This window comes from Cyanistes caeruleus, chromosome 2 (assembly GCF_971803275.1).
Source record: "Cyanistes caeruleus chromosome 2, bCyaCae1.hap1.1, whole genome shotgun sequence".
Classification (NCBI taxonomy): Eukaryota; Metazoa; Chordata; class Aves; order Passeriformes; family Paridae; genus Cyanistes; species Cyanistes caeruleus.
This window is the reverse complement of record NC_141702.1, coordinates 116,241,549-116,266,936: the sequence shown is the minus strand read 5'-3', so window position 1 is coordinate 116,266,936 and position 25,388 is coordinate 116,241,549. Positions and strand designations below refer to the sequence as shown.

At 44.8% G+C, this 25,388-nt stretch overlaps 2 protein-coding genes across 19 annotated transcripts in view; both read left to right on the top strand.

Annotated features, from left to right (window-relative positions):
- Positions 1–11,312, top strand: part of PLCB4 (phospholipase C beta 4) — a 185,811-nt gene extending 174,499 nt beyond the window's left edge. For 12 of the 17 annotated variants that reach the window (XM_086873564.1, XM_086873489.1, XM_086873572.1 and 9 more), the window contains 5 exons: positions 2,812–2,913; positions 4,050–4,107; positions 4,539–4,625; positions 6,675–6,711; positions 9,497–11,312. In XM_086873564.1, coding sequence (XP_086729690.1) covers positions 2,812–2,913; positions 4,050–4,107; positions 4,539–4,625; positions 6,675–6,711; positions 9,497–9,585 — 373 coding nt within the window. In that variant the 3' untranslated portion in view covers positions 9,586–11,312. The remainder of the gene's footprint in view (positions 1–2,811; positions 2,914–4,049; positions 4,108–4,538; positions 4,626–6,674; positions 6,712–9,496) is intronic. The other 5 variants (XM_086873594.1, XM_086873575.1, XM_086873600.1 and 2 more) reach the window with 1 other exon arrangement.
- Positions 11,313–11,484: 172 nt separating this feature from the next.
- LAMP5 (lysosome associated membrane protein 5) lies at positions 11,485–25,313 on the top strand. Of its 2 annotated transcripts, XM_086873314.1 has the most exons (8): positions 11,485–11,587; positions 12,710–12,950; positions 15,342–15,440; positions 15,691–15,863; positions 16,042–16,173; positions 16,253–16,358; positions 17,769–17,957; positions 24,135–25,313. In XM_086873314.1, the coding sequence occupies exons 3-8, from the start codon at positions 15,401–15,403 to the stop codon at positions 24,311–24,313; spliced, it is 819 nt and encodes a 272-aa protein (XP_086729440.1). In that variant the 5' UTR covers positions 11,485–11,587; positions 12,710–12,950; positions 15,342–15,400; the 3' UTR covers positions 24,314–25,313. The 2 variants fall into 2 exon arrangements, with proteins under 2 accessions (XP_086729440.1, XP_086729447.1); XM_086873321.1 differs by lacking the exons at positions 11,485–11,587; positions 12,710–12,950 and having other exon boundaries at positions 15,329–15,440.
- The last annotated feature ends 75 nt before the right edge of the window (positions 25,314–25,388 follow it).

Genomic DNA, 25,388 nt, shown 5'->3' with positions numbered 1-25,388 from the left:
TCCAAGCTTTTCATCCAACAGAGAATTCTCCCAGCAAAAGGCTTGTATTGAGCTCATCTTTATGTTGATCTTTGTGTTAACACATGTATTCGAGCTACCCTCCAAGACATGCCCTGTCAAATGTGAAGTCCAAAAATTATTCAATTATTGTACAAATTCATTGTTCAAAAATTATTAGCCAGAGGAAGGTGCAGTCCTTGGTTCTGTGCCTCTAAATCATACTTGGCTGCATCAGCCCAGGAAATCACATCACTTTCTCTTTTTTTTTGAGTCTTTTTTTCCGTCCTAATTGAAATTCATCAGAATTCTTGGAAGATAATTTACTAATATGTGGCCTGTAAAAGTAAATTTTTTGTTTTCTTTTCCATACATCTTTCCACGTTCTCTTAACTTTGCCAGAAGCTGTCGTTTCAGGCAAATAGTGTATATATATATATAAGGCAAAACTTAATTTTTTTAAAAATCTTTTTGCTCATTGTTTTAGTTTTTGAGTTTAGAATTTCTGAATCTGTGTGTTGTTTAAACATCCCTCTATCATTTCTTGTATATGATTCTTATATTCTTGGCAATGTATTTTGCTTTTTTATTAGAAATCATTCCATGTATTGCCATATCTGTGTTTAAAGCTACTAAGAACCAGATCTGAAAATTTACATCCTGATAAATACTGAGAACTCTCTTTGTTCAGCTGTCCCAGGAATAACAACCTTCAATATTCTTTCTGCTTTATTCATTGCAATTTAGCATGTTTCTGCTTATTTGGCAATTATGTGCAGACAGCAGATTTTCCTGTTTAAAACAAATTTAAGACTGTGTCAGAATCTATGAATATTTCAGAAGAATTTGGACTGTGAAATACTGAAATGTGAATAATAATGCCCCAAAGAAATGTTAAACTTCATAATTTGTAAACTTTTTAATGTAATATATTGTGTGTAGGAAGACATGTGTTTATCTCCAGAGGCCAGGAGGCAATTCAGGGATATCCATAGGAAAAATGGGATCTGTGTGAGGGCAGTGTGGGAGTGGAGCAGGGTCTCAGCAGGCTGTGCTCACCACTTCCCTCTCTCTGAGCTGGGTAATGAGCTGGATATCACAACAGAGGGCACAGGGTTGGTAGCAGAGATCAATAAACTAAAATGATGCAGTTGCCTGCTGTAGGAAAGGTGCTTTCCCTCCATGGGCAGCACAAAAAGCAATTTCTGTCTGTGCTTTAGGCTCATTTAAAAACAAAGCAGAAGGCAGCAGATACAACTAAAAACCTGAAGCTTATTGAGCTCCAGGGGTGCTGAGCCCCCCTGCCTCCCCAGACTGAGTTACCTTGGCTCATCTGGATGTGGTGATCCTGCAGTGGTTCAGAAATTGGGGACATGAGGCTGTTATTCACAAGCATTATGTACTCCAGATAAAATAAGCTGGGAGGGAGAGAGAAAAATTGTGTGGTGGTTTTTTTTTTTTAATAGATGAGATTTCTATTTCTTCAAACAATACTGGTGTCAGAAAATGACATGTTAATGCACTTTGATGTCATCTAAATATATATATAAATTCCAAGGGTAGACTTAGATGCTTAAAGTTAAGTATCCCTTCAAAAGACATGTTTGTATAAATTTCAGAGGTGCAGTCACTATGACTCAGTAGAGAATCAGCAGCTAAATCTTGCAGTGCCACATTTAGCAGAATCCTTTTTTCTTTTTCTTTTTTTTTTTTTCTTTACCATCCTGGCTTATCCACTTCTTCCAGTTCCAGGAATCACCACTGCTTGTGGGAGGGAGGGTGATTCTGCTGGAGACAACGTGATGTGTTGGCCCTTTCAGCCACCTCCATGGCCAGTGCCTCATTTCTAAATCATCAGTGATGCACAGTAGTCCTCTAATCCTTTTAACTTCTTCTACTCTGAAGTTGTATCTGATGCAAACAGGCTAAGTCAGTTTGAACACCTACACTGACTTTTTTTTCATATCTTTCAGCACAGTAATCAAAATAAATCATTTCAGCTCTCCTCATAAGACAGAGTGCTTGAAAATCACTTCAATTTCAGTATAGAAAATATAAGCTTTTATTTGGAGAAAGAATTGTTGGAGTGAAATGTGTTCTAAACACATCAGTTTTTTTAGAACCAAGACTAATTTTGGCTGTGATACCACTGCTTTTAAATCTGCATCCAGGAAATGTTCAACTTTATGAACTCTTGGGAGGGAAAAGAGAAAAAAAAAAAAAAAGGCACCACAGTTCTTTAATAAAAATTTTTTAAAAGTCCTCTCATTTCACAGGGAAGGCTAAAAGGTTCACTGAGCCAGAAAGAGAAACCAAACACAAGCCTGACCATGGCTAAACCACTCTTTTCAGGCCCACAGACCCGAAGTAGAAGTTTTAAAAGGAAGTCTGTCAGCTCGTACCACAACTAGCAGATATTATTACTGTTGATATTGCTGTCACCTTCTGAGTGCAGGATTCATAAATTTTTTAGGCAGTTGTAAAAGACAAATTGCATTTTCTAAACAGCTGATAGTATCTCATACTAGGACAAGTCATAATAGGGAGAAAAGAGAGTATTTTATACCCTTTTACAATATTCAAAGCCTAAAAATGCTTTGAACTGGTCTTTCAGATTATATTCTCTGGAATAAATGGAGATTTCTGGATGCCTGCTCTAACTGTGTAAATTCTACCCAAAGGAAGGGAATTTTAATGTGTTTGTTCCTTCCTCTTCCTTAATACTTCAAGGAAAAAGTAACCACAGTGTAGAGGAACCCAACCTCCACAGCAGTTGCATCTTAGACATTAATGACTGTGTTTGATTTTGCCCAGGGAAAGCAAGGAGATGCGTGCCAACCAGGCTAAAATATCCATGGAGAACAGCAAAGCCATTAGCCAAGACAAATCTATCAAAAACAAAGCTGAAAGAGAGAGGTGAGTATCCCCTCCTGACAAGGGAAGAATGCTGTCAAAGGCTGACAGGGGAAGTCATGGATTAATTAATTCCATTATGTATGGAAACAAGGTCTAAAGATTGCTGGATATATTTTTAGATGATGGTTTTCAAAAAAAACGGTGATATTCTCATATTTATCCTTTTAATAATTCTGGTGCCATGATCTTTGATTGACTAGAGTAGGTCAAATCACACTATTAAATTTTAATTATTGTACTTCAAGAGCATTATATTGTTTTGCTTTTTCAATGAAATGAGGGCCTGACTGAGAAGGGAGTAAAAGCAGAATCTACACGATGATGTCTTTTAAGCCTTTGGGATTTCCCCTTCACTTTGGCCTTGCCATCTGGCTCGTTCTTTCCTTTTTTACATCACCTCCTTGGCACTGGGCTATTTTTGTTCCCAAAGCCTGAACCTGTTTCTGCTGAACCAAGTCCCTTGAGTGCTGCACACTCCTGGCTCATCAGGAGGATGAGTTGTCAGAGCCCTGGTAACCATTGGCTTTGTTGTGTTAGACCTCACTAATGACTCCAAGATAAACCAGTTCCCAGATCTGAACGCGGTTCTGGTTTGTGGGCTGATTCAACTGTTTGAACTATTTTTGTTCTCTGTCATGGCAGAAATCTTAGGAAGAGACACTTAAATTATTTTATGTAACAATTATATATTTATATTTTTGCATAAATCACAGCTTTAAGAAGCTTGCAGTACTGATAAGTGTAACTTTGCTTATGATCATCAGATGATTTTTTTCCATTACCACTCTTAAGACACACAGCACTTTTTATATACCAAAACTGACAGCAGAGTGCAGCAAGGGATGCACAAATTCATTAAATAATTTGTTTGGAAGTTTTGAACACCATTCTTGAATAAGAAAAAAGCAAAGTTCATTCACAACAGTCAAATCTTCAATCATACTGCCAATATACTTGGAAATCTCTGAGTGTAAAGTTCTGTAGCCAGAGGAGTGTTCAATTTGCCATTATTCCCACCTGGTATAGATAATCAGAAGACAAAATACACCTTAAGAGTTTGTGATTCTCTCTATTGTAGCTTTTGGGTTTCTTTTTTTCCACTGAGTCTTCATAGAGAATGTTTGCATTTTTTTCAGGCGAGTCAGAGAACTGAACAGCAGCAACACGAAAAAGTTCCTGGAAGAGAGAAAAAGGGTAATTATAACCTTGACAAGTCACTGGGCACTGTTTCATTCTTTTTCATTCCTCTGTGTTGAGAATCCAGCTCTAGTAGATTTTTGTCTTTGCTTTGTTGCACATACTTGTAGAACAAAAGATCTGACATCTATACAAGACAAAGAACAGAATTACTGTTCATTCCTGTGTGTTTGCCAAGTCTATGTATTATGTGCAATGTGTATAATATGAATATTCATTATATCTATTAATTAATAATATAATAATATGAAGCTTTTATTAAGATCGGGTGATATAATAGGCCTCCTGTGATGTTTTATGCCACCTAAATGGGTCAAGATATGTGTGTATCTCTCAAGGTTTTTAATTTTACTTTATTTACTTTATTTTACTTGTTAATAATGTTAATATATTCCCCACCCCCCCCCATTATTTTCTCTCAATCACAGTTGGCAATGAAGCAGTCAAAGGAAATGGATCAGTTGAAAAAAGTTCAACTTGAGCACTTAGAAGTCTTGGAGAAGCAGAACGAGCAGGTATCTTGTTTTAAAGGCTTAGGAGAAAAACAAGCTAGAGAAAACAGTAACCAGAGTCAGTCTGAGTAGAATCCTTCTGAATGTAAGTCTTTACCAAAAATGGGGACTTTTTCAAAGTCACTACCTACTTTGGGAGTCAAAATGAAGAGGTGAGGTGACTTAAATGATGATACAGCACCAGATTTGTTTCAGCTGAGCCTGTGGGAGCTGAACTGCTCATCCAGAGTGCCTTTTCAGCTGTTCAGTCACACTGATACTCGTTAGCCAGATATGACAGTCATTAAGGACCCAGCATATCCATTTTAATTACTCCCCAAAAGCAACTCAAGCAAATCGGTTTCCTTCGTTTTGGAACTTACAGTTCTAGTACTGATTGAAAAATTAGAGGTGAAACGTGCCCAGAGCATCTCTGAACTCCAAGAGACAGTGAGTTTGGACTGAATTCTAGAGATGTACAGTAGCATGGGGAGTTTTATCTGTACTAGTACACCCTTTCCTAATTAAAATACCTTATTATTTTCTGCTAGTTTATAAGCCTTTTTTTTTTTTTTTAAATTGAAAAACTACTTGGCAAGGAAGGAAAATTCTAATCTTATTTCTGGTGGAAGCAACACTATGTTCTGAGCAGCTCCCTTGCTGAAAGGTTGAGGCAGAAGAGCTGGAATAATTGCATGGACTAGCAGTACTGCACTTAAAAATGTAAACTGCAAGGGGAATATACCCAGCAGTTCAGTGAGGTGAGAGAAGAGGGAAGGATTTAATACCCACTAGTTTCCGTTTAATACCCATTGCTGTTAATGGTTATGTACTCACTTCTTTGTTTGGTAAATGTTCAGAACTTGAACTCTCTGGAAGACACCATAATACAAATTAAAGCCATCTTGCAGAGAGATATGGAAGGGAATAGTACAGACAAATCAAGTATTTCCACTGTCAGGACAGAGCCCCAAAGCTCCAGCCTTGGGTAAACCTCCAGGATCTTCTAAGATCTCAGGTGGCTGCTACCACAGAGCCCCAGCCACCACTCTGCTGATTGCTCTGCCTCCTCCTGGATAACAACCACGAGTCCCACTCTGATCCCTCGCAGGGATGCTGTAGGTGCCATCTCCAACATCCAGCATGAATGGATCTGTCAGTCAGTCTGCTCCTGAGCAGTATCTAAAGGCAGGGAGGCAGGACCTGGGAGAGGAAATTGGGCCATGGCAGATCTGTGGAGTCACTGTGATAGCTGACAAAAGAATGATGAACTTGATCCAGAGCTATGGTGTTATCAGTTCTTTCTTTCCATTGTCTTCAGAGAGCTTTGGATCCATATTTTAAAGTACATAAGGAGAGGAGAGAATGATTCTGGTTGTGCTTTTGACCATAATGTGATAACCACATTCTGCGTAAGGGAGCTGGGATCAGTGAGTCACTGAAGGGTCACCTCTTTGAGCAATTAGATACGTCCTCACCTGGGCTGACAGCTCTGCAGCTGAGGGATGGCAACAGCCTACGTGAGCTTGCTCATTTGCTGTTAAAGTCAGATAAATCATCAGTTATTAAATGGAATAAGCTCCTCTGTGTGCTGGTTATCACTTCTGTGTGGGCATGTGGTGGCCTCTGCCACAGGGGTTGTCCTTAACAGCTTTTTAACTCACTCTAATTTGATCCATCAGAGCAGATATTCCCATACGTGCTGTTTGGAACATTTCCTTGTTACCCCAAAAGTGCACCAGTGCAACCCCCAGCTGGCTCTGGTACCACTGTTACATACACAGATGAATGAAAGTTAGTTGGATCCAGGTGGTATTTGTTTAATGAGGATTTTGAAAGACTTTTTTTTCCTGATTGAACAAGGCAAGGAAATTTTTGTGCAAATATACAATGGAGAAAAGTAGAATTATGGGTGGAAACAGCCTTCAGTAGAAACTGTTATAAATTTAAATTTGTTTTGTTTTATGTATGTTTTTCTTGCATTAATTTTTCAATCTCACTTTAGTTTTCATTCATTTAATTTGCTTCTTGTTGTATTACTCGATTTTGACATTTTTATTTTTGTACAAACAGCTTTTGAAATCCTGTCATGCAGTGTCTCAAACACAAGGTAGGATGGACGTATAATAAGCAAACTATTATTTCAGTGTGCTTTCCTTCTAAATTAAATCATTATCATTGGAGCCCTCCTTGTAAATGCAACCATTGGGAAGTGCCATTGACATAGTGAGCACAGTGCTAATCTTGTTTGCACACAGATATTTGAGCCTGACACAATATTAGCAGTATTTTGTGCTTTAGCATCTGAAATTCAGATGAATATGAACAGTGATGCACAGAGGAAATATTTAGAGATTAACCTGTACATTAGCTGCTGTTACTGGAAGATCTGCTTAGAGTTCTAAATTGTGTCTGTAAGAGTGTCTATTGATCTAAGAAAATCATTTTAGTGTTAACATGCATATGATTAACTGCTAATGCTGATAGTAAGACAAAGGATATCCACACATCTTAGTATGGTAATAAAATAAGTAATTCCACTCTAAGAATAGCCAAATATAGACTAGATGGCTGGAAATAGCTTCCTAGTGTCTGTGGAAGAGCACTTTAAAATTCACTTCAAATTCCAACATGTTACAAGCTCTGGCAATTACACTTAATGATGTGGCTGTGCTGCTGTGGCTTCCTAAATAATCGTTACTCCAAGAAATCCCTATTAACCCCTGTCTTTCCAAGGGAAAGAGCTGCACTGAGCTGGAACATCCCCTGCTACAGCACTGCCTGTTCTGAATTACTCCCTTGAACTGATAACATCTTGCACGACTGATGGCACCCGCTGTAACAACATTTATTTATTTATGGACACATAATAATGAAAAATATTCTCATTAGGCTAGGGGAAAAAATATCTTTATTCTTCTTTTACTGTATGTGTTTCCTAGCTTGTGTGAGATCTAAGCAGAGAGCACTCTGAACACACAGCACACCTTGGCTGCCCCTGACTCCATGGATCCACTGTAAGTTCCATGTAGGTTCCAGAGGCTTGTGCTGGTGTGTTTAGTGTCAGAATGCACTCTCTGACCCAGCCTCAGAACGGCACAAACAAGATCCTGCTCCTCTGCTAGATGCTAATGTGGTCTGTGAAGGCAGGTTCTCTGAAAGAATTCTGTACACAATACACTGGGACATGGAATATTTATAGGACACTGTTCCTGTAGTCAAGTCACAAACTTGAAACGTGAAATGTGTGAGTCACTAAGAAAAAAACACAGGGTTTTGTTTTATTTGGATGTTTCATTTCGTACACAGGTAAAATCCAGCCAGCATTTCAGAAGAGGTTGTCCATATTGATTTATTTGTTATGTTTCCATATTTTCATGTTAAAATTATTTCCTCATTACTTTCAAGCTTTTAAGTCATTTAAATGGAGAACGTCAATTAATTTTTAATCATATTTATGACGGTTGCTTTGCTGTTATCATAATTACTTTTTTCCCCAAGAAGATGATGAGGATAATTAAGCAAGTGCAGGGCTAGATTTTTCAAGAAGGCAGGTATGTCACATCTGCATAAATCTGCATTTACCTTGAAAAGGAATAGAGATCCACCCTCATTACTTTAGACCTACATCTGCCCATTTTCACGTATGCAAATATATGTTTGCACATCTGGAATAGGTGACTCCTTAAGTAGAAGCTTGTATAGCGAAGTTCCCTGTCTAAGAAACTTTTACAACTTCTGGAGGAGCATAGTTTATATAAATCAAGTCCCTTAACCATTTTTCCCTGCATGATGTATATACAGCAATTACACCAAAGAAAATAGCAGCTTGGATTGTCTCTTCCTAAAAGTTGTCCTAATGCTCCTGAGTTTTATTGTATAGATGGGTTAGATTTCCCTCTGGCAAGTTTATTCAGGGTCCTTGGGGTATGGATTTAAATAACTTCCCAGATTGAGAACCCCCAGGGAAAATGGAGATGCTGACTCTCAGTTCCTTTAAACTGCAGCGTTTTGAACCAAAACATGATTGCAGGAGGAGACAGTGTGGCTGTGTGTGCATCTGAGAGAGAGAGAGAGAGGAAGGGAATTAAAAAAGTGCCCTCTGAGAGGGGATTCCCAGGCCAGTCACCATTTACACACAGAGCTTTAACTCTGCCTGCAGAGCCTGAGGCAGGCAGAGTTTATAGGGAGGTCTGGCATGTATTCATTGCTGGATTTTGCATAATGCATTTGGATATAGTTTCAGGTCGATTCAGGGTGTGTAATCCCATGCAGCACATAGCAGTATTCTAATCCTGAGGTGAAAAACATCCCCTCTATAATCATAAGGATCTCCAGGTCAGACAAAAATTATTTTTTAAAAACATACTATTTTCAAAAAATACTTAAAATATTTTTAAAAACTACTTAAAAAATCTTGCCTTCGGCAAGGGAGATGTTACACTGATGGATTTTTGTCATTCCTTGTGTTTATGAAAGAAACAAGTCCAGATCACAGATGAATTTCAGGCATTAACACATTGCAGTACTCTCATAACAGCAGTGGGAATACATTCCCAGACATTTCCTATCTGGAGAAGCAGTAAATTGGAATCTGCCTAGCATATTCCGAAAACTGGGGCTTCTGCATTTTATCACACACTTTAGAAAGTCAATCCATGACCCCCAGAACAGAATAAAAAAATATTTCCTAAGGATTTGTAGATAGAAGGATTACATCCGATTTTGAAAACAGAGTGACATGGGGTGGGGGGGCAAGGAGTGTAAAAATAATGTTGTCACCTATCTCTTCAGTGTATTTTGCTTGTGTTTCACTCAGACACTCTCATGTGAATGTGCTTCCTTGGGAGCAAAAGGTCTAATGCAACGCTTCATGCGGTTATTTTGGATTGCAGGCAAAGGAGATGCAGCAGATGGTGAAGCTGGAAGCAGAGATGGATCGCAGGCCAGCAACAGTGGTTTAAAGCCTCAACAAGCAAATTGAAGTTGGAGAGCACAGCATCCTTAAAATGAGAGCAAAATTCAAAATAACATTGCTGAGGTTGATGAGTGGCCTTTTGGTTTGGTGTGGTTTCGGCAGGGGCTTGTTTGGGGTTTTTTTGTTCTTAATATATCAAGTGTAGCTACGGACCACCAAGTCTTAAGGTTTGCATTGTTTCTTTTTTAACACTGGGCACTGCATTTCCTTCGTTGAATTTCCATAAGAATTTCCTTTGTTCAGAAAAACCCTGACCCAAAGATTAAGAGAGTTTTTTAAACCCCATCCTGTTTTCTTTTCTGTATCTCACCAGGCACCTTGCCTGTGTCACAGTCACATGATCAGAGCCTCAAAACACAGGAAATTCCTTTAACATCATCTCAGATGGTAACAAAGCTGTAGTTTGAGTCGTGTAATTTCCCATTTGTGTTCTCATGTGTGATGTGCTGTGCAGAAAGCCCACGCTGCCAGACCCTGCCGTGCCACGCCTTGTCAGATGCTCGGCACCTGATGTCCCTGAGCCCACTGAACTGGACCTTATGCCAAGTAATAATTAGGATAGTAAGGAGTTGATTTTGGGTGATTTTAAATTATATTTCAAGTGTTATTTTTCAGGCAGCAGACAGCAGGCAGTTGAAAGGTAACTGCATATATTCAAAAGTACAACGTGTAGAAAGTCATCAGCCAAATTCATCAGCTGCAGCAGTAACTTGACAGGTATTCCTGCAGCCTAATGATGTCATTCACAAGTGCCATATCAACTCTATCATGTCTGAGAGGAACCAACATCCTGTAGCAGTTACTGCAGTGCATAACCTGAGGGAAATACAGTGTATTCGTGCCAAAATTGATCAGTGCTCTAAGGAATTACATATTAGGCACTTTAAGAAAAGTTTACATCCTACATTGCTTGTATAGAAATTGCATTTTGATCCTGTTGCTGCAGATCTCGGATACTACAGTTCATTGTAACTTAAAAGATTGTTCAAATGGCTTTTGGCAAAAAGTTTGTAACTGTGAAAATGTAAAAAGTATTTATACACTTGGGAAACACAACATTGTAGAAAATCACATACATGTTGCTACATGATAAAATTAGTAAACAGAAATGCTAAGAGTATGTTTGCATGTGATACAAATGCTACTAAGGCTTTAATGCCTACTATATGACCACAGTCATGCTACTAGCTGGTAAATACTGAGTAAATGTATGGCACAGAATATTGTTTGATTAATTACAAAGACTTTTAGCATTACAAGGTCTCTATATATATGTGTGTATATTAATTACGTGGGCATTCTTGATACTTGTAGTAAAAAAGAAGTACATAACTAATTTAATTTTACACAGAAGTATTTATGCAGATTTTCAGAATTTCATATCAGGAATAACCTTTTTATGTCCATTAGATATAAAAACAATTTGCTAATGTGTTAATTTGCATGTTTCCAGAGCTTGCTGTAGTTATATTGCAAAACAATGCATGTAAGCATTCGGCTTGGAATTTGTCCATGCTGCCAATTCAAAGATGACTGCATGGAAAACTGGTAGTTTAGAACAAATCAGATTTCTGATTTCAATGTACTAAGCACCAATTACTTTGTTGTATATGCTTGTACAAACAAATTCTACATATTCCTATAAACAAAATAAATGAAGAGAGATAATTATGTTATTGTCAGTCCTGAGATGAAACTTTCAACTTCTCTAATAAAAACCTTAAAAATTCAAATCCTTTAGTTTTGACTGCAGTGAATTGCAGGGTGGTGGTGTTATTAATTGCAGATTTTTAGCAAGTTGTATTTCCTGTAAAAATGTGCATAGTGTAAATATATTTCTATCACAGCTTATTTAATCAAAGGAGTCTTTTTTTTTTTTTTTTTTTTTTTTTAATTTCATATAAGTAATAGAAGCATTGTGCAGCACTAGAGAAGTGCCCCAGTGGAGTGTAGCAGCACAACCTGGAAATGCAGCAACTTGAGTGCAGTGTAGCAGCAACTGAGACAGGTCAGTGAATCCTTAGGTGTTTAAAGCAGGGTTTAAGCAGACTTGTGAGGTATATTCAGAATTCCCATTCTGATGCCACAGCCTATGAAGGTAGCTCCTGGTCCTTTGTGATCCACAATGTTTTAAAAGACAGGTTGTGTACAGAGAGCAGCTCTCTAAGCCTGGCTTAAGTGCTGGATGGAGCAGAAGTGTTTTCAGAGCATGCTGGACAGGATTTTTATTACGATTTTTCCCTTCACTAAAAATGTCCTCTAAAACACAGTTGGTGGAGACAGTGCCGTGAGCTGGAATTTTACACTGTTGCCTACTGCAGTGGTTTCTAGCCTGTAAGGAGAAGCAAATGACAGACCAGGCATGGAAAGAACTGGGTGGTGAAACATCTTAGGCTCAGTTAGAGCCTGGCTGGAAAGCCCTCCCCTACCTGTTAAAGAAACCACTGGGAATGGAGGGCTTGGGTGCAGCCCACAGCCCTCCCTGAGGGAGATCAAACCTATTTAATTCCTTGGTGAGCATCCCATCCATCCCTCAGGGGAAAACACAGGTTTTGGAAGGACAGAAAATACTGTCCAGAGCCCCTGTCTGAGTCTGTGCTCCCTGCTCAGCCAGGAGCAAGACATCCATCAATTGAGACAGAAAAATGGGCTTCTTTGAAACTGCCGAGTAGGAAACCTCAGCTGCCAGGCTCAGCTCCCCACACTGATATGTATTTCATCCACTGACAATTTAGCATAAAATGCAGGCAGTAATTTGAAATTAAGTGATGAATTTTGTCAGCTAAGTGTTTTGAAATACTGTTTAAGCAGTATTTGATTCAAAAATTATTTGAAGTTTGGCCGCTAATGTAATGAGGTGAGAATTTCCATTGAGATGAAATAGGCTAATCAATTTGAACACTGATACTGAGTTAAAGCAGTTTAAAATGTCATTCCCTGCCGGGGTGATAGATTCCACTTCACTGAAATTTCATCGAGGGAAGTGGCAGATTTTGCCTCTCTGAATCGCTTCAGATAAATTCAGCTCAGCTGTGATGGGGAGGGTCACGACACCCTGGCCTCATAGGCAGCCTGCTATTCTTTCACTTCTAGTAATTCGGGGGTTGATCATTAACTTGACTATTTCCAGGTGGGGGCCTGTTTAACCCCTGCACCACCTGAATGCAGTTAAACTGCATCACCGGAGACCCAAAATACCCCTCAGAGCTGATTTCCATGCAGACTCAAGGTGTTGTGGCCCAGGGGCTGCCTGTGAAACCAGCTGCAAGTGGCAAACACAATTGGATGTAAAGCCCTGTTCCTGCTGGATGTGTCAGTAGTGGTCCCAGTGCTGCGGTCAGCCGTGCTGTGTGCTCCCTTCGAGGAGGCTGGTAAGAGTTGTTATGTCTGGCAGTTGTGGGTGGCAAGGGGGATTCAGCCTTCAGGGGCACCCAGGTGGTCTCCAGAGCTGGGGGTAAGGGCAGGTGGCAGGGCTGGTTTCAGGTGACCCAGTGTGAGACCATAAATTGTCCCTGGTCACAGCATTTCAGGGTGGCTAATGCTGTACTGGCTCACTCAGGTGAGACCTTTCTGCTCTGTGTTTTGGGGGTTGCTTGATGCTAGGAAGTCTTAGGCCTTTGCCCTTTTTTTCCCACAGAGAGCAGGATGAACACAGCTCTGCAGGCTGGAAGTGGCAATTGTCACTGGAGCTGAAGGCTTTGTTGTGCTGTGCAGCTGGGGGAGCAGGGTTCTGTGCTGTGGGGCAGCCTTGCCCCCATCTCCAGCACAGCTGCCCTCTCCCAGCTGCTCCCTGGACACTCCTGCACAGGCTGGATGCAGGGGCAGCTGCTCAGGATTGTGTATTTCAGGGCTTAAAAGCTGCCTAGAAACCTCAAAAAGGATGGAAATTAAATAGTGGACTAGAGAAGGAAATAAAGGGTAGTTAAACACTGAGCTCATTAGTGTAGGACCTGAGGAAGCCAGGCACTAAAATCACCAGAGGAATACAGCCTGTTGTGGTCAAAGGTTGTATTTTATAGAAGATTTTATTTTTTTTCCTTTATGTAGTCCCCCAAAATTATTATCCCTAGGTTAATCCTGTATCACAACTGACACAGGTCTGACTCAGTTTGGGGGTGTGCAGGAATGGCTTTTTTTCATGAAACAGGAGAGAGAGAGGAAATGATCAGAATATATTTAATATGTACAGAAAGCAGAAAAGTAATTTCAACATTATAGTTACAAAAATCACTATGTCCCTTTAGCATCTGTTTTTATTTTTTAGAAATGCCATTTCCCAGCAAGAAAATGTATGTTCTCTGCACGTGTGTTCCCTGGCAGAGACAGGGCAGGTACCCACAGTCAAAACTCACCTTGCAATATCTTGCTTTGCAAAACCTCGGACCATTTCCTCCAGATGCCTTTTCCTGAACTAGAAACGTGAATTGATAGTGAATCCAGTAACGCCATCACTCCGGATCGCTGCTGTCCCTTTGGCTTTTTACCAAAAACCCATCCTCAGTGTAGGGCTTCTCATCCCCGCTGCTCCGTGGACTGGTGTTGCTGTAAATCGTAAATACTTCGGTGTGCTCCTGGTCCCTGGGCGAGAGTGCCAGCGCGTTAAAGCTCCGATGAAAGGTCCCGGTGAGAGGTTGGAAGAACTTATTTCAACATCACCCGGAGCAAGGGAGCAGCACGGGAGCCGGCCGCACTTCCACCTCACGGAGCGGCGGCGCAGCCGGGCGCTCCGGCCTGGGACCGCCCGCTCCTCCCGCAGCCCCGCTGCCGACAGCCGGGAGCCCAGCGCCGCCTGCCCCGGGCTGAGAGCGAGCGAGGGAAGGGGCTGAGCTGCCGGGGAGCTGAGGGGCCCCGGAGCGGGCAGGGCAGGGGGCGGGCAGCCCTCCGTACGCTCACCCCGCCTCGCAGCCCCCTCTCCGCTCAGCGCCGGGCCTCGCTGTCTCGCACCTTTGACCCGGCTCAGGGACAAAACCCTGAGTGCCCCGGCTCAGCTGGCACCTGTCCCACCTCTGAGGTGCACCCCAGGTGCGACCTCCTGCCTGTCCCCTCCAAAGAGGGCCCGCACGGACGGTGTTGTTTCTGTTTTAAAGCAGCCTCTCGGGGCTGTTGGGTTCTGTGTTACGGTGCGCGTTGTGGTTTGTCACATCTTTGAGCTCAGGTGTGTCGATGGCCTTTCACAGAAGGATGCGGGTTTGCTTCTGACCTTGCCACACAAAAATAGCTGCACGTTTTTTCCTAAATTAACACGCGGAGCAGCTGTTCGCCTTCACAGAAATTAGTGACGCTCCGTGAGCAGCCGGCGCTGGAATAGGCATCCCCTCCTCCATCCCGCCGGCTTTTCCAGCAGGGACGGGCGGCACAACCCCGGGGCGAGGGGGTCCCGGCCCCGCTCCCGGGGAGCGCTCGGGGTAAGCCCGGCTCCTCTCCAGCCGCACGTCGGGCGGCCCGAGGTCCCCGCGGGGATCCCCGGCAGCTCCTCCGCTGGTGCGGCGGGGCCCCAGCGCTGGAGGGGGGGAATCCCTTCTTCCCTCCTCCCCTCCCGGCCGCGCGTACGCCCCGTCCCTCGGCGTGGGCGCTCCATCAGCTCCGCCAGCATCTCCCCTCCTCCTCCTCCTCCCCGCACACCCACACACTTTCCCCGTCCCTCCTCCCCGCCACTCCGCAGCACAGTGCTTTTGCAGCCCGTGCTGCTCCTGAGAAAGGAGGTGTGCGGCTTTTTTTTTTTTTTTTCCCTCCTTTTTATTTTTAATTTCTTTTCTCCGGAGCGGACCTTTCGGAGGAGCAGCTGCAGCAGCCGCGGCCACGCCGGGACCGAGCAGCAAGGATGGCCGGGGGGCGCCTCCCGGGGCTGCTTTTCATCTTGCGTGAGTACCTGGGTGGCGAGTCGCGACACGGAGCCCTGTCGCGACAAGACTGCCGCTGACACAGACTCGGTGCTGTCACGGCACCGGTCCCGCATCACCGCCACTGGCTGCCACGTCTCCTCCGCCTGCTCTGTCGTGACAGGGACGCCCCGTCGCGATAGAGTAGCTTGCTCCGGCGGGCTCGGGGGTGGCGGGGGGTGTTGGGATGAGCGGCAGACGCTGCCGGCGCTCAGCCCCGCTGTGCCCGCAGACGCCGCGGCTCGCCTGGCCGCTGAGCAAGAAGTTGAAAACCTCTCCGGGCTCTCCCCTAACCCCGAGAAGGACATCTTCGTGGTGCGGGAAAACCGGACGACGTGTCTCATGGCCGAGTTCGCCGCCAAGTTCATCGTCCCCTACGACGTGTGGGCCAGCAATTATGTGGATGTGAGTGGGGGGGTCCGGGGCTCCAGCGGGAGCGGGGGTGGCAGGGGACACGCACACCCGCACATCTTCCGGTACTTTCGGGAAATCCTTTATCCCCTCCGAGGATTCTCAGCCGGGGCAGTGGGGGGCCCGGGGGGACTGGGGGCTCTCCCCGCTGAGCCCCGCTCCCCTCTTGCAGCTGATCACGGAGCAAGCCGATATCCCGCTGTCGAGGGGAGCCGAGATGAAGGGCAAGTGCGGCACGAACGAGTCGGAGCTGGAGCTCTCCTGGCTGGACCAAGCGTACACCCTCAAACTCTCCTTCCTGAAGGTACGGGCTCCCCGCACGCTGGGACCTGGGCCGGGGGCGCGGCGGCTCCGCGGGGTTCTGACCGGCCCTGTCCCGGCAGGAGGGGCACAACACGTCCCGGGGGCCGGAGGCGTCCTGGAGGCTCAGCCGGATCCAGTTCACCTACGACACCTCCGAGCGCACCTACTTCAAGGATGCCGTCAGCCGTAAGCGCCCGGGCTCGGGGTTTAAGGCAGATCGCGGCGGGCGGGCGCGGAGCCGGGCTGGGAGGGGAGCACCCTGCGGGATACTCGCTTAAATATACCTTACGGGAAAAAAAACCCAAACCCTCCCGACAAAGCCGGCACCATCTGCCGAGTTTAAACAGCATATTATATTAATTTTTTTTCTCCATTTTTTTTTTCCTTGTTTTTAATCACCGCGGTTGCCGTGGGAGGGAGAGCCCAGCTCTGCCCGTTTGCTGCGTTGCCCGGGCTGTCCTGCGGGACCTAGGGCCCGAGGAGGTGGGGCAGGGAGACACCTGGGCTGGAAAAGCTTGTCTCCTTTCCTGTGGGGAGATTGGTTTTAAGGTTAATCCTGATGATCGTTGAATAGGTGGGAAAGCAGCAGTTTCCCAAGATAACTGAGATTGACATTAGTATCATACCCCTACACACCTCCGCACCCAGCAGCCTCCTCTTTTCTCACCGGGTTTCCATTCTTTTGGCTTTCATTTTGTTTTTATTTCATTTCGGCTCAGAAATGTGTTGTCTTGAATTGAAAAATGAAATATTGTCATTTGCAAATTGTTCTCCCTCAGGACTTTCCAACTCCAATGAATAGGGCAATTAGAGTTTTTGCCATAAGACATGCTGGTTTTGAGGCTGTTTTTCCCACTGGTGTTTCCATTGTTCGAGTCCCCAAAACACGGAGCTGGCCATGCCTCATCAGCCCCTGCCCACGCAAAGCACTGATTGCCTTTTTGTGCTGCTGGAGGGGAACAAAGGGCTGCAGAGGAGCGGGGGGTGGAAGATTCCCTCATTCCACCTGGCTCAGCCACATTTGGCCTTTGCTTGCAAAACAAGCTTGGTGTGATGGGAAAACATTTTCTAATCATTTATACTTGGGTGAAATGGTCACGCTGTATTTTCAGGAAAGGCTTTATGGCGTGTTTTGCTTTATGGCGTGGTCCCCAATAGCACTGCTCCTTCCCACCTAGATTCAGAGCCCAAGTGCAGCCTCAGAAATGGTTGTTTCCCAAATGTAGGGAATTTGGGAGTACAATCACAGTCCCGGGCTGAACCCTGAGTGTCTATGAACGGGAACCATTTCTCTGATGTTATGGACTCCAGGCACTGTGACAGGAGCGGAGCTGGCGGCAGCAGAGACAGTTCCATGTGCTGGAGCTGTGTGTTCCCGCTTGCAGGAGGCGATCCCGGTGTGGGAGCTGCCCTGGCTGTGTGGGGTATCAGACAAAAGCAGGGTCCCAGCCCTGTGGAGGGAGGACACTCCAGGAGCAGCAGGGCCACTGCTGCCGCATTGCGCCCCGGCCGTGTCAGCCGCGCGTTCGGTTCGTTCCCTCTGCTCACGAAGGCCCATCGGGGCCGGGGCCTGACCTGTCTGTGTTCCCTGGCCAGCCGGGAAGCACACGGCCAGCTCGCATCGGCTCTCGGCCCTGGTGACCCCCGCCGGGCACTCCTACGAGTGCCAGGCACAGCAGACCATCTCCCTCGTCTCCAGCGACCACCAGAAGTCCGTGCAGCTCCTGCTGTCAGAAGTGCGGCTCCAGCCCTTCGACATCCCCGCGGATTTTGTCTTCAGTGAAGGTAAGGAGCAGGCAAAGGCACGTCGGCATTCCCGAGGTGCTGATGCTGCCATGGCCTTTGGGGATGTTGCAAAGTACTGAAAGAATTTTGAGTCCCACCTTTTCCAGAGCAACCTTCCCCTCACTGCAGCCTGTTACCAGTGCTTCCTGCAGTCTCTCCAACCCATCCCTTAACTCTGTGCTTCCTCAAAAGGCTTTACAAATTCAGCCTACTTGCCAAAGCGTGGGCTATCATTGTGTGTACACTGGCTTCTGCAAGAACTTGTAGAGTCAGATTTCCAGCAAACCCCAATGCAGCATCCATGGGAAGCTCTTTGAGGCTGAGGTGTCTCCTCTGCAGCACAAAAATGCTTCAGCGCAGCACCAGGGGCTTCTTAGAGCTGCTGCACACTGAGGAAGCTTGGGGCTGCAGTGGCAGGAGGCACTGGGGGGGCACGTTCCTGGCTTCAGTTTGATTAATGCACATTGTGAGGGTGAGGAAGCGTAACAGGGTACTTTAGTGAGGCTCCTCAAGCACCAAACATGGAATGCCATTCTCCTTCTGGGATTCTTTAACGTCCATGGTGGATAAAAGAAAACCTGAGTTAAAGCATGCTGTTTGTATGAAAGGGTTGCACTGGAGTCTGCAGCACTGCTGCCGTGGGACAGGATTCCTGCAGTTTTAGCTTCCTTTCTCCTGAGGAACCCATGGTATTCCTCCTCCCTGGCTCCCCCTTGGCCTTCCCATCAGGTTGAATGAGGCAGTGTAGTCATGCTCACTTGGATTAGGTAAAACCAGTCCCATTTCACAGTGCTGGCTTAGCACTAAAATTAGTTAAGCCCTTTATTGTAACCAGGTGCACATAAAATGTGTAATAACCAACTCTTTTAATAATGAGTTAGAAAATGGTGGTATTCAAGCCTAGCATTAAAAATGTGGAGCTTTATTATTTTGCATGTGGGAAATATTTTGGAACACAATTAAAAGCCCAGCACTGACTGCAGAGCTGAGTGGTTGCACTCACGACTTGCGTCTTCTCACCGATGTAGTAAATTCGTGCTGTTGCATGTGCTGGCTCTGGCAGATCTCTGGCTGGCTGAATTACTCATGGCAAGGCCAGTGTAATACTGAGTAGGTTTTATCCGTGGGCAGGGTTTTTTTGTATCAAAGTAGTACCACAATTTTCTTAGATTTATAGAGAGAAAAAAGTAGAACTTACTAGTTTGCTGTAATTCTTTTTTTTGTTTGGTGGAGCTTTACCCTCTCTTTCCTCCTGTGGATCCAGGATTCCTGCACTCAGGGCTGGGCTGGGCACACCTTGGAGGCTGAGAACAGCGTGTTTAAAATATGCAAGTCTGTGTCTCTGTGATACCAAACTTGTGAAGTCCAAGAACTCCCAGTTAAAACAACCAAACCTGGGGCTTATTGCCAAAGGAATCTACCTGCTGTTTTCTTGGTATGCCCATTCCTGTCAGGCAGAAAATTTGTTTCTATTTTGTTTTCCCTTTTGTGCTGTAGTTTGGTGGGGTTTTTTCTCCAGCATACAAAGAGATGATGTCAGTTTAGCAATCTTTAAACACATGGAGGGAATTCCTCCTCCAGAGGACAGCATGGCTTCTCTCTTTGTCAAGCTCAGTGGGGTTTTCTCTTGTTGTTACTCTCATTATTCAATTACACTCCTTTTTGTTGCATTCCCCTGGAAGTGAAGCAGCAGAGAGCACCGGGAGAGGGTGGTCAGAGATCCTGGGAGGTGATTTATCAATGGAGCTCCATGCAGGGCTCTGCCGCTCTCCCAGCGGCGCGTTCCCACCAGCCGAGCTCGTCCTCGGCACACACATGGCAAACAGGATCCTTTGTGGGGTCTGAGAATCACTGCCAATCTCAAGTTACAGTAATTAGCCTTCTCCTTTTTGGTTCATTAATTTCCCATTAGGTAAAATACCTATTAATTATGAACAAGCTACAGAACATTTTAAAATATTTTAGAGTAGAGAAAGAGACCTGCTAGAGCAGAAGAATCGCTGAGATGCAGGAGCGTTGGGGCCCTTTTTTCCACAAAGAAATGGGGGAAAAGTTTCTTCATTAGTCCTGATATTAGTCCTGGTTTCTTCATTAGTTCTTCATTAGACACTGTCCTGGTAGGGATAGGTTAAAAAGCTTGTAGGGAATGATTTTTTTTTTTTTTTTTTTAAAATGCTTAAATTCACGTGCTAGAATTTTTTTTTATTTTTTTTTTTCAAAACCACCTTTATTTATTTATCTACATTTTTATTTTTCAATACAGAAGGAGCAGAATTTTTTTCTTTCATTCAGAGTTTGCTAATTTATTTTTTTTTAATAGGGAAAATGTGTGTACATTTTTCAGCTTAGAAGATGAGTAAAATGAGAGCTGGATCCAGAGGGTGTGAGAAGATTTAAACTGATGAAAGAACCCTAGAGATACTGTCAGCTCTTGATTTTATATCTAAAAGTTCTAATATAAAACAATATGATGAAAAATACTAATACAAAGGGATACAATGGCTGAGAATCAGGGACTGGGATCCTGGGGTGGCTCAGAGTGAGATGAGACTTCTTGCTTGAGGGACACGTTTTCCCCAAGGGTTCTTTTCACCAAGGTATGTGACCATTTTTAAAAAGCACCTGGTCTTTCTTTTTTTTTTTTTTTTAAAAAAAGCTATTTATTTAAAAACACCCATCTCAAAATCTCAAAAATCTTGTCATGCCAGACAGAGCTGGGCTGTTTTTCCACCCCTTTGGACAATCCCAGCGCTGATGCTCAGCCTCACGCTCGTGCCTGCGGGAGGGCGCTGCGCCTTTTGCGGGGTTTTTGGCCGTGTTTGCTCTGCAGGATTCTGGAAGAGGAAAATGGGCTCTTAGGTGGTTTCACAGCCTGGTACTGGAATTGGACGAGCACTCACCATAGAAACCGTGGCAGTACGTGAGCCTGGGAGGAGGCACAGCACAAAGGAACAGGGAGGAACGTACCTTAACACCTCCTTTGTATCCCTCTGCAGTGGGTGTTCCGCGGGGCAGGGACTGGGGGTGACACCACCCTGGCAAGGGGGTGGCCCTGCTGTGTTCGGGATGCAGCAAAACTCCCAGCATTGTCTGAACTTGCCAGGGACCTTTTTGCTTCCTTGGACTGAGGGTAAACCCCAGTAATTTGGGAAATGCTGTGTTCCCTGCGACCTGGAGCGAAATACTGGAGAAAATTTGACAGAAGGGGCTGTTTTCATGCAGGGTCATTAGTTTTGAAATCGTAGCTGTTTCCAGTGCAGTGGTTCTTCACTCGTCAAGCATCAACCTACCCATATTTGAGGGGGTTGAATGTCCAAATTTGTCTGCCATGGACTTTATGCAAACCCTTCTCCCCTCCTGTTCCTCCTTTGCCTTTTCCTGTGCTGATGGAGCAGGAATGATACCTGCTGCCTGCCTCCCTGCTGTGTTGTGGACCTCAGTGCCTTTTCAAATCAATTTGCTCTGAATTCTTGAGGTGAAAAATGCTTCATTTGAATTCTTGGGGTGAAAAATGCTGTATAAATGTTCAAGTACATTGTTATAAATGTGAAAATATTTTTGTTTGTCATAAAATGATATAGTTTAACATTATATTAATGTTAAAATAGAGAATTCATCCTCCTAGCAGTCAGCACCCAGAGAGCCTCGCTTCTGCTGCAGATGTGTTTGTGTTTATCACTTCCCAGTGCTTCCATGCTGGGTCCCCCCATTCCCATTCCCCCAGCAGTCTCCAAAGAGCCCAGGCTTTGGTGGTCTGTTCCAAAAGGTCAAAAATGGATGTTTCTGGTAAGGAGAAAGTGTGGGTAGGGCAGGGGCAGCTGCTCTGTCCGAGGAGGTGCAGCAGGTCCAGCTGGATTTGGGGATGTGCTGCTGGAGACTGACAGCTTTGCTTGGCTTTTATTTTTTTCCTTCCTGTTGGCTTTATTTATTTATTTTATTTTAATCCTCTTAAAAATAGTGTCAGGATAAAGAAGTCTCCTCCTTGCCTGCTTGCAGGAGTTGACTCCTTTTTGAGTCATGACACAGACAAACACAGCTGTGGCTTTCTGTGGACCATGGATCTCTGGCGTGTTTTGTGCCCTGCAGCCGGTTTGCTGTGGCAAAATTTGGTGTAATTCAAATGTTACACGTGGGTGCTTTGGAGCTGGGTCTGTTTTCTGCACTGGTGCTTTTAGCTTTGCCCTCCACATCCAGCCCGTTCTCCTGCAAATGCTGGAGCATTCCTGTTTAGGGAAAGGTGAGCGGAAAACTCGGTGTGTTTGAGCACAGGGGAATCCTCTCAGCTGGGTTTCCAGCAGCTTGCTTTCCTTCTTCTGTAGGGTTTAAGCTAAGCCACTTTCAAAGCAAAAATCAGTGTCCAGCCACAATGATCCCCTGCTCATTGGCAGCTCAGCACACGCTGTCTGCAGCCATGTGGGGCGTGCACAGGAGCTCCTGGATCCTTCCCATGGGAATGGTGCTGCTTTGTAGCTGTGGGGAGAGGGGTCAGAGCATCCCTGGCCCCACAGCACTGCTCTGTGCCAGGCTTTTCCTGCAGTCAGCTCAGCCTGGGCTTGTGTCCCTGTGAGCTGCTCAGGCCCTAGCATCCTAAACTGGGAACAATTCCACAGAGCACTAGAAGCCCAATTTTGGGAGCTAAATAATAATCAGGATTTTTTTCCCCATTCTCCTTACTACAAACAAACAAAACCCCTGCATTGCAGCAATTGCTGAGTTGCCTGTGCCACAGTCCTGGTGATTAATCACTCCTCTGGTGAAACAGTGAGCAACTGGAACTGAAAAGGACATTCTTTTGTATTAGACTACGTTTCACTTTTGGTTTTTTTTTGTTGCACCTCATTTACAGCTTGAAATGTTTCCTGATGGCATCACTGGGAGGTGGCTGCACTCCAGGACGCGGTGAAGCTCCTGGAGGTGCCGGCACCGCTGGAGATGGGTCCCTGCTGTCGCCTCCTGCCTGGGCCTGGGGGTCTCTGGGTTTTTCCTGCTCTTTGCCACATGCTGTTAGATTTGTGGAACATTTGCTCTTCGTGGTTATTGCAGATCTCTGCAATCAGCTGCCCAGGGAACCCATCTGGACAGTCTTCAGCAAGAGGGGGAATTCATGGTGCCCTTTGTATTCCCTCATCTAACACACAGCCTTTTTATTTTCTCCCTCGTTGTTTTTTTTTTTTTTCCTTAAAGTTGTCATTGTTTTCAGCACATTTCTGATACAATGAAGAACATGAGCCAGAGAATTGTCCTTCCTCTATCACGTACCCTTTTTTATTTTCTCTTGGTACTGGCATTTTTCTTTTTTTTAGCCTGGCAGTCCCATCTCAGCAGCATGGGCTCTGCCTGTCCATCAGCACGGAGAAGCAACAATCCTGTGGGGAAAAGAGTGCCTCGTGATCCTGTCACTCAGTCCTGCAGTAGACTCTGGAAGTGTAAAGGAGCTGAGCCAGGATTACCAGTGTATTGTATTTCCTGACCTTAGTGGCCTTTCCAAGCTCAATAGAAAAGTATTTTCCCATTGTATCGCTATTTTCTGTGGTTTATTAGGCTATGGCAGAGACTCCTCAGCCAGAGACAAAAGCACTGGCAGGGCTCATATTGGTTCTACTCCTCCTTTGCCGTATTTGAGTGACAGTGTGGGGTGCTGGGGTGCTCTTTGACACAGACACACGCGTGTGCGCTCTGCCAGGGCCGGTGCCGTGTCCGTGGGGAGCTCATGGAGAGGGGGCAGCGAAGCTATTGGAGCTCTGCCAACTTGCAGGTAGAGGGGGAATTTCTGGATGATGAGCAGGGTGAGTCTGGTGCAGGATTAAAGACTTATTGATGCTGAGGCCTCTCCAGACTCTTTAACTGAATAAAAACAAAGCAGCTCTTCAGTCACTCAGGAAATTCAGGCTGTGGCTGCCCCATCCCCAGCGAGGCCATCGATGAGTGGCAGAGAGGGCAGAAAAATGGGCATGAAAATGTTTTTCCAGTGCATGGGCTGTTCTGATAGCTGTGGCTTCTCCCTGCATCTCTGCGTTGTGACTGATTCCACTTTGCTCCAAAGCAATTGATTTTCTCCCCGGGGCTCCACTGGCGGCCGCGGCTGCTCCGTCCTGCGCGGTGCCTGACCCGGGAGCCACCGCAGCAGCTCGGCAGCTCTCAGCCACGTCCCTCTTTCCCCTCTTTCTTCCCCTGCAGAGCACAAGTGCCCGGTGGACCAGAGGGAGCAGCTGGAAGAAACCCTGCCCCTGATCCTGGGGCTGATCCTGGGGCTGGTTATCGTGATCACCCTCGGCATTTACCACGTCCACCACAAGCTGACAGCCAGCCAGGTGCAGATCCCTCGGGACAGATCTCAGTACAAACACATGGGATAGGGAGCAGGACCGAGCAACCCGAGCTTTTATCAGGTAGAAAAAGCAAAAGCACTTTTTTCTGTGGGCAAGGAAAGGTTCTGGGGGGGCAAGGGATGGTATTCACAGCACCTAATCCTGAGTATTTCATGGAGACGCTCAGGCTAAGACTTGGCTTTAACCCAGACTCTGTAAGGAGACTCAGTGTCTGAGGTGTCTGTAGGTGGTTTGAATACCTTCTTTAAGCAGCTGGGCTGATCATTTGGAAACAGAAATGCTTCACATGTCAGAGTTTCACACTGGAAGCACAATTAGCTTTCTTGTTTTATTTATTTTTTTCCCTTTTTGCCATCTCAAGAGATTCTTGCCTCCCCCTGTATCACCTTCGGAGCATTCAGCCCTCCACGTTCCTGTCCATGCGGGAAGCAGGGCTGGGAGGCAGAGCCATTGCACAGGGTTCATTCAGGCCCTCTAATGAAGGGACTCAAACCACATCCCTAAGTTTGCACTCATGTTAAGAAAAGCATGGAGGCAAATGCAGGTGTGCTTTGGAAAAAAAAAAAAATTAAAAAATTCAAGGTCAGTAACTCCAGTGGAGCAGATCACAGCTGTGGAGCTGACTCCACACTTGAGACTGAGTGAAGAAAGTTTGGTTTTGCTTCTTGAGCCACATCTGAACTAAACTTAGAAAAAAAAGAAAAAAAAAAAAAAAGAAAAAAAAAGTATTGATGCACAAATTATAAAGTGCCATGCTGCTGCAAGTCAACTGAGAAATGCTTCTGGCTGGGCATCCTGCACGTATTGTGATTGTGGTTGAGATGTTACATTGCTACCTGCAACTGATACTTTTCACAACAACAACAAAAAAAAAAAAACAAGAGAAAAAGAAAACAGTAATGTTAAAGTCACTATGCAGATTATTCAGGTATAATCTAATGTAACAGAAAAAATATAAGGGAACCCTTGAAATCGATCCTTAAATGTAGATGATTTTTAAAATTAATTAAAACATGTGCATATATAATGCTTGATTTGCCTTCTTAATTTGAAATGATGTAATGTTTTGTACTCACTCCATGATCCCAATGGAATTGGAACA